A 9257-nucleotide genomic window follows, 5' to 3' on the forward strand; every position below is an offset into this window, starting at 1 on the left:
ATGAGGGACGCCGCTCTAAAAATTTCAAACATATGGCGTTTTTAAGCCTAAATCCGAATGGTCTGGCCTCTAGCATTTCGCCTCTGTTAAAATACGTCCGTCGGGATCCCGTGGGAGACCGTACTGAGTTCAGAGGACCCGGTTGAGCAGACAATGGCTGCCGGCCGGGCTGCCAGCATCGAAGAGCACCACCAAATGAACGCTTGAGCGCAGCGGGAAGGGGGCCCAGAAGCCTGCGTGCTCCAAACTCCTCTGTTGAAAAAAAGAAAAAAAGCCAGATCCCACGTACAGTGGGAATCGATGATATGTGAAGCGCGAATGAGGGAGGTGGATATGGAGGTGGAGCTCAACGTTACGAGGTGGACGGACGTAGAACACACTAAATACAACCAGAAATATTATGCGCACTCGCGGATCTAAATAAGATGCAAGTATGTTTATAGTTGTGTGACGACGGCACCACTAACGTTTGCAATACTTGCACCACTACTGGTAAATTATGGCGTACACGACTCCTTGTTATGATTATCATGCTTGCCACTGGTATTTGTGTTCGTCGTCTATTCCGGTCACGTAATACCTAGTTTGCTATATGTGAAGCTAGCGAAATGGCCGTGAGCGCGCTATGAGCGTAGCAAGTAGTCGTATTTTGCATGACACGCATGTCATGATCATATTTAGACGTGCCATTTTTTTTCGTCATCCATTCACGTTACGTAATGCCAAATTTCGTATATGGGAAGCTGGTGTAACGGCTGCGAGTGCATCATGAGCATTGTATGTAGTCATGTTCGTACATGACACGCATTATGTTTGCAGCCGTCATATACCATCGTCATTAATTCACGTCACGTAATACGAAATTTGGCATATGTGAAGCTAGCGAAACGACCGCAAGCGCACCATGAGCGTGGCGTTAGTTATATTATATCATACCAGTTTTGCAATAGTATGTCATGTGAATGAAACCACCGCATGAGCAGCAACACCATGACATGTAAATCATTCATGACATACGTGTTATCACTAGTCACTTATGCTCGTCATGCAGTCATGATATGCCATACCAATTTTGGTACAGAGCCCATTATGGAAACGGCCAGGAGAGCTGAAAGTCTTAGGCAGATAGATAGATAGATAGATAGATAGATAGATAGATAGATAGATAGATAGATAGATAGATAGATAGATAGATAGATAGATAGATAGATAGATAGATAGAAATGCTTCGCATTTAATAAAACTTTCCTTCTCCGTCTCATGACCTTCAGGTTGATTCCGTATGAAGAGGGAGTCGTCGCTCCTGTCTACAGCAGGAAGGCTCGGATGTTGGAATTGTTGCTAATTTGTGTAGCGTTGACGACATGTTGAAGGCATGTCGGGCAGGCATAGAGTTTTCTTTAGTCTATCTGCGACTGGAAACGTCGTCGGCGTCGTTATTTTGCAAAACCATCGCTGCTGAAGTGATTTCTCGTGCCGTAACGCTGAACTTCTGGGGGGCGCACATTTCTCGGTGGAGGCCGACTCATCTCTTCGCTCCCACCACTCCTCAGCTGGTTAGGCAGGTCCCTCGGGGGCAGCGGCGCCTTCGCGTTTAAGCGGCCTCGAAGCTTGACAGGTCGCCGCACGAAAGAGCGATCAAGCGCGAACCGAGAAGGTCCGGAGATAGCATTGGCCGATACGCCTCCCGCGGAGCACGCCAAAGAACGCCGGCTTCTTAAACGAGCTTAAACGAGTGATAATAGCTGGGCACTGCAATGCTTGGGCCTGCTGAAGGGCTTGATTTACCGTAGGTGCAGGATTGATATAGGCTCTTCTACCTTGGCATAGGTCGTTTTCACAGAAAATCTAATAAAAATGAATCGCTCTGTGGCGTCCCCAGCTTTTGTACAGCTTTGTCCATGACTATTTGTTTAGTTTCGCTGCCAAGCAACGCCGTCGAGGGTGCAAACGTGTGGCGTTCATGATTTTTTGTGACATTTTCGCGCATTTCGTTGCCTCACATGTTGCCAGCATTGGTCCTCCCGGTAGTGGTGCCTTGTTATCACGCTTCTTGGTTTGGTTTTGCTTCCGCAGCATTAAAAAAAAAGGTGTAGCAGTGTTATCGATAAGGACTTTAAAAAATCTTTTTCTTTGTTGCCGAGTGCGCTGAGGAATCGTCAAAGCACAATTAAGCCGCGCCAGTATACCTGTATAAGTTCTTGAAAGTGTTTGTAGCTCAACAACCTTGATAAACAGCTCTTTACATTTGGAGAGTTAAGACGTACTACAGAGATGGAATGGGCACTGTTATCTTTTCGCTTTTTTATAAAAAGTTGTTGCTTTTGGATCCTCTCTCAATATGAAAGACAACAGAAATCACTGGAATGCCAGTAGTTCCTCCAAATGATTACATCCAAAGAAGCTCACCACAGTTTGTTCAGTATGCACATGTCCCATAATAATTACCCTGTGTTCTAAAATGTTACTTTGAGTGCGAATATAAACTGAATTATACATACACAACAAAGCTCCATTTCAAGTCAATCAGGCAATTTTGTTAAGATGATTCACGATGGTATATAAATCAGCAATATGCACTGCTAAACTGTGACTACGTTATGCGGGCATTATTGTAACGCACCAAAGTTCATGTAAGCTAATAATTCTTACGTTACATTTGTGCGTTTTAAACTCTTCAAACAGTTTAATATTTTTGGAGCGAAGCTAAATGCTTTATGTAAAATTGGCATTTATAATTTTCTTTGACTTTTCGAGGCTGTTTTTTAAACGTATTTTAATGAACTGTGCTTCTGGACGTGGGTTCCATAAGCTGCCATTTTGTTCATGTGTACCCCGTCCTTACTAATGTAGGGCCTGCGAACGTCAGCTACAGAAATGTTTCAAGAAGGCTCATTTGCGTGCTGTTTTATGTCGGTGTACAAACACTGTCATATTGGCTACTCCATTTTTGTAATCTTGGTTTAGTAAAACCTCATGGTTATACGTGCTAACTCTCTCTTGTCGCTTCTTTTTTTTTCTAACAGATCAGGGTGAAGCTGTTGTGAAAGCCTTCGGAGCCAGGAACGACGTATGTGCGTCTTACCAAAGCAGCATAACAGAGAGCTTGGGAGGAGCCAGACGACAACTGTGTTGAATGTGTTTCTTTGGACGCACTGTCAGGGAAACAGAAAAGAAAGAAAAACTACAAAGGAAAAGAGAAAGTTCGACGATGAAGATCTTTATGTGAGACCCTGCGGGATATCAGCGCGGATGAAACCAGTGCCGGTTCGACCACGGGACAAAAGTGCACGCACAAACACGCGCACACACACACGCGCCCGCACACACGCACACACACACAAACACACGAAACTCATACAAAACACGTACGCAAACATTGACGACAAAAAAATACAAAAGCTTAGGACAATTTTTTACTATGGACTTCAACAAAGTGCAAACATAAGTTAGTTTTTGTTTCGTCTCTCTTGGTTTTTGTTATTGTTGTTGTTGGCGTTTTTTTTTCCTTTTATTGACTGTCTATTCAGTTTTTCTTATAATGTCTCCTATCTGTATGTCTCGGACGTTGACGTGAAGCATTGTTCATAGTTCTTTATTTCTCTCAACCTTCCATTTTGCCTTCTCCTCTTGCTTTGTGTCTGCTAAGATGATGATGTTTGAGGGTGTTGATGAAGATGATCAAGTTGAGAGAAGGTGGGATCCTGGGGTTCCATAAGAAAACGGAGAAGGAAAGGTCCACAAGATGTGCGAGTGCCGCTGTGAGATACAGGAGCCCGAGTTTGATGGCTATGATGGAGAAGAGAGCCTGTGCCGCGGGTGCGATGACGTCATCTACAGGCGAGGTGAGGCTGTTTTTCATCTGGTCCTGGCACGACGGCTTTCTGTGAGTGGTTGAGACTGGCGGTCTGCTCTAGGCAGGAGACAGCTGTGCAGTCTACCAAGATGGATGCTGAGAAAGAGTCATTGGGCGTGGGACGCGTCACTAGGACGCAATAGGGAATCCCCTCCTCAGTCTGTCGTCTCTCCCGCACTGTACCTTTTCGTTGCCTTCATGGATGATGTACTTTTTTCGTTGTAGGCTCGTTAGGCGAACTTTGGTTTGTCATTTACCCCATGTTTCCCTTATCCCCACACCTTGGAGACGAACCGCCATTATGGACTGTTTTATTCTGGACTGGCTGGATTGGTGTGCAGCGTTGTGCCGCCTCCATTGTTCCAGTCTGGAAGCGAATCGTCTTAGCAAGTGTGTAGAAGCTGTTCGTTCATTGACCATGTCTATTTTTCTGTTCTGTTTTGTGACGTCAGTGACAAAGAAAAAAAAAGCCTTTTACCGCAGTGTGATGGATGCTTGGCCTTTCAGCCCCTCTTCAAGTGCTTGGAGCGGGGCACTTTTTTGCTGTTGGTGTTTGACTTCAATATGTACCTTTTCTTGCCTTCGAAACTCAGGATGCCTCCGTTGCCAAGGCAAGGCTGCTCTCTGCCCGGCACAATCCTCAAATCTAGCGGGGTTAAAGAAAAAAAAACGGTAGGAAGACACACCGAGTGTTTGAATGCAGGAGATATGCGTGAGGTTGGAAGCAACAGTCTCTGTTGCCAGCGTGCGGACCAAAAGTTGTGATGGCCAAGAGCTGGAAGATCATGGTCCGGAACGTGCTTAATGTGCTTAGGTTTGTTTCGGCCAAAGAAAAGCGAGATAGAATGCGTCGTGAAGCTGTAGATTCTTGCCTGATCGATTCCTGAACAGTATGGGAATCAAGTCCTGTGTATCTGTCTTTACTTTTGACTTCGAAAAAAAAAAAGCCGCTACCAAGCACAAGCTGTTTCTCGAAGAAAAAAAAATGATTGCGAGACTACCTGGTGTGGACTTTGATTTTTTGTGTATGAATATAAATACTATAAATAAATCGCTATATATACACACGTGAAAGGAACAACGTGTATCATACCGAAGTGGGAAATACCTGTCCCCCATGTATTGTATCACCAGCCACTTTACCCCCCCCCCCCCCTTCCCACTCTTTTGTGAGGCATTAAATGTCTGAGAAACATGACCAGCTGTCTCTGTCTGCTTATCGGGTGGAAACGTCTGCCCACAGCTGCGCTGTGATATTTTAGTGTGCCACGAGGCCCGCCGTAGTAGTGGGCACATGTTCAACACCTACGAGTTTCGTACGTTTCAGTCAACATGGAAGTGATGGGCGGGCAGTACATTGGTTTGTTTAATCTTCGTTTTTCCGTTTGGCTCTGCGTGGCCCGAATACGCTTTGCCTCAAAACGGGAAAAGTGAAGCAGTTGCGCTTCACCACCTTAGGCTCACCAATTCATATCGGCTCACGAAGGTCACAGCGGCCCGGTTTTTTATTCGAAACAACCAAAAACGCAACACACAGAGCCACAAGTGCGTTCGTCAGGGAAATCCTTGCACTATCCATTATTCTCATGGCAGCTGAACGATCTAGAGTTACTGTATGTACGGTAGCATATCCAGTAACTCTAGGACGATCGAAGCGCCAGAGCGCCCTCTAGTTAATATTAGGAAGCTCTCCGTCTCTAGTATATGTGCGTATAAATGAGTGAGTACAGGGATGCGCCTATTTACTTCATGAAGCCGTATTTACTACCCCAACTGCAAGCTCTATTTAACCTACCTCTTTCAACTTCTGTTTCAGTATAGCAATCTCCTTCGTAAGCTGATAAGTTATCGAGGAAGCACTACGGACACCTTGACGTCTGTGCAGTTGTCGAGCTCCCTCTGTGGATCTCTTCAGTTCGTCGGAGTGGCACCACGTAAATTTGTGATTGCAATACAACCTTCGAAATTTTAATGTCCGTTTATGTCACGGCTCACATGTCGGCAGCTTGTTGCAGGAATTAGATCATAGAACACTACGGCCCAAAATAAACTTTCATTGCTCCACCTAGTTTAATAGTGTTGTAAAAACTTGTTGCTGTGCTATTTGGTGGAACATTTTTTTAAATGTCAATATTTTGAGCCTGGTCTTTTCAAAGTTGAGTAACAGTTCTCGCAACACGTGTAACGTTATAGGCGCACACGATGTTTTAGAGATGCTTGCTTGTCCGTTAGCTTCGCCGGGTGTCGCAGTTCGCACATTATGCTCAAAAGGAATCTTGGGAAACGCTTCTGGAGATCGCAGGCCGAAGACGGCTTCATTGTTAGTCGACTGGAGCGGTGGGGCTCCAAGCTCACTGTGCCGGACAAGCGCACCGAGCAAAACAGATGGCTCGCTCACTCGTTCCCGTCACCGAGCGCAGAAGAGGCTCTACCGACCCTACCGCCGTCATGAAAGCGAGATCAGGCGCATAATCGGTTGCGTCTCATTTCCAAGGAGCTTCGCTCATCAGTTATATTCGTACACGGCACAGCTGCTTGTTTTTGAGGCAAACACTTGACAGGGGAGCAGCGGACGTTCTGCACGGGTTTTTCACTCGGAACAGCTTCGCCGTTAAAGGTGTACAAGCATGAATTTTTAAATTTGTCGAATTCTTGCCCTAAAATAAAGTACTGGTGTCGTATAATGTCTGGAGTACATGGAATATATTTATAATACCGCTACCATAAAACAGCAGCTTCGGTACCGAGTGGGTGGCGTCTCAGTGATGTGTCAGAGCAGCGTGATGTCACGGGAAGATGCACTGGCAACGTACTAACAGCAAATCTGTCATCTGCTTGTGGTGCAGGTGAACAACGTCCATTGACGCCAATCTGGACTCGTTGGGATAATGTCCGTTGCATTGGAGTTCGCCTGCAGAGGCTCAGCGACGAAAACCTTCATTTATACGGGTTGTCTGACTCCGTTGTGTGGAAAGCGTTGGAGCTGTATACCAAGGAAACAAAAAGTGTCCCTCCTGTGATGTTCCGAAATCGTGTCAATACCCCATTCCTGTACTTGCCTAATCACTGCGGTATTCAAGTGAAAGATCAAGGCTGCTCATTCATCCCACGATGGCGCCAGCAGTGCTGCCATCGTGGGAGGATGCGCAGATGCGTCCTTTTGATGTCTTGCCTCAATGCCATGTAGACTATGCGAAGGTGAATTCATGGACCGCCACGGAAAAACATCGTTCCTGGATTCGTCGATATGGGCGCGAGAAGACGAGGACGAAGGGCAGAAAGTATACACATACTGGTGCTACCGAATTCGCAAACGCTCAATGCCAAGACGACTAATATACCCATCTTTGCATGCGATGGCTGCATGACCGTTTGCAGAAAACATAAAAACGCAACAAAAAACTGTAGCACGGCTGGAAACTTCCAATGACGAAATTGAACGCTTCTGGACAGCCGGCAACAACACGGGCCTCAACACATGCGCATGTAGTCTAATTCATTTTAGGGGCGAAGTTCCTTAATAAGCTGTGGGTCGCGCGTTCTCAATGTATGTAGTTGTAGGCAGCCACCTCTCGTTTAGTTCTTGGAATGTCCGCAAGATGGCGGTACTTATATATGATAAATGTATGATGAAAAGATGCGAGATGGCGGTACTTGGATTGTTCACTAAATAGACGGGCGATTCACCGTTTACCGATAAAACCTTCCGAAGCTTCGCCCCACCCATCATCATTCACTCCGTGGATATGCTGTGATTTTTTTTTTACTCAACGACAGTGATGGTTTTCTAACAAAGCTTTCGTCAAAGAAGTCTACTGGTTCAGCTTCGATTCCTAATATAGTGACTTCAGATTTCTTCATGGCCACTACCAATATTTTTCAGCATTGGGTTCTCTCGTGCATTAAAAGGAGCACTGACATCAAATTTACTCATGCCAAAATTATTACGTCAGCGAGTAGCTATAGACACCGTAGCAGCGATTCGCGACCTAAAACGCAACTGAGGGAAGAATAACAGTCACTTTCATTGATTTATATTACTGTGATTTAGCACTATTCTAAAACGGCCAGCAATCCCGCCATTTTTAGCACTGCGAGCAGCAGCAGTAGCGCTACCTCGCGGTCACCACTGCCACAGCTGACCACTTCTCCACAGAAAAGAGTGACGTCATGCTCAGCTCCTCCACGAACATTTCGTCTGCTAGGCGGACATGTTCAGTCATGCCTTGTCACTTGCATTGCTGTCGTCGCCGTACAAAGTGTCGACTAGGGTTCAATACGATAGTCTGGAGCTTGGAATCCCCGTGATTCGAGACGTCGCGAATTATTTTTGCTTCGATCGACCTTTTGCAGAACAGTAATCCCGAAATTGACGCCGTTCCAAGCAGCACTTCAGAGGTGCCCGAGGATGCACGCTCCAGCCATGTTCGCTCTTGTGTCTCAGTTAGCTATATTGGTGTCTTTTGGCGTTCAAAGCATTCAGGTATACGCAGAGGGGTCAATGCAATATAGCTACCGCGAATTAGCATCAGCGGAAAAATAAAATGCGTTTCCTGCTCGTCAGGTTCTTTTCTGCGCCTCCAGATGGCCCCACCTATCCAGCCTTTCGTGGTTAACACGGTATTATCACTTTTACGTGGACGCAAAGTCTACAGATGAACTAAAATTCAACGATACCTGCATGTTACTTGCTAGCGATGATACCTGACTTCGCGCTCTTCCACTTTTGATAGATTGTGGTCGTGTTGATGTGTAAGACATACGTGATATAAAAAGACACCCTCATTGCGCTTTTTCCGTGCTTCAAACTAGACGACCGCAACTCACCTGCAACCCACAACGCTTCCCTGGCATGCTGACCGACAAGCATACGTTTAATCATGCTCTTTCGCCATTCTTTTAAAGGTGGTTTTTATTTTGATAATTTCACGAAATCATTCAAACCGTTGTGATGAAAATCAGACGCGACGAGCCACGGCCGGGCTAGACTCCACCAGCGTGCGCTAGCCCTACCGTGGACGAGCGAGTGCGTTTCTGCACTTCGGTGCCAGTCGGCGCCACGATAAGAACACTCGGATCGTACACGTCATCGCTACTAGGGCATCGTCACTCAGGAGGGTATTTGTGGAATTTATCACACCGAACACGTAGCACTAGTGTCGATGTTGCAGGGCAGTGTATTTTTCGTTTTATCTCCTTAGCTTTTCTACGCTATTTGACATCGAATTAAGATAACTTCCACGCAACGGATGCCGTTCAGATTTTGCCAAGAAGACGTATGCATACCAAGCGATCGAATGATGGGCACATCTCGATCTTGAAATTTGATGTAAGTGCTGCTTTAATGGCGCCACTCGTTTCAACTGCTTTGGGGCATCTATTTCGGCAATGTACGTAAGAC

At 45.8% G+C, this 9257-nt stretch overlaps 1 protein-coding gene across 3 annotated transcripts in view; it reads left to right on the forward strand.

Annotated features, from left to right (window-relative positions):
* The window catches only part of Reph (Regulator of eph expression), a 194153-nt gene extending 189099 nt beyond the window's left edge, over positions 1-5054 (forward strand). For all 3 annotated transcript variants that reach the window (XM_037418334.2, XM_037418335.2, XM_075867628.1), the window contains one exon: positions 3027-5054. In XM_037418334.2, the coding sequence (XP_037274231.2) occupies positions 3027-3047 (21 nt within the window). In that variant the 3' untranslated portion in view covers positions 3048-5054. The remainder of the gene's footprint in view (positions 1-3026) is intronic.
* The last annotated feature ends 4203 nt before the right edge of the window (positions 5055-9257 follow it).

This window comes from Rhipicephalus microplus, chromosome 6, assembly GCF_043290135.1.
Source record: "Rhipicephalus microplus isolate Deutch F79 chromosome 6, USDA_Rmic, whole genome shotgun sequence".
NCBI lineage: Eukaryota > Metazoa > Arthropoda > Arachnida > Ixodida > Ixodidae > Rhipicephalus > Rhipicephalus microplus.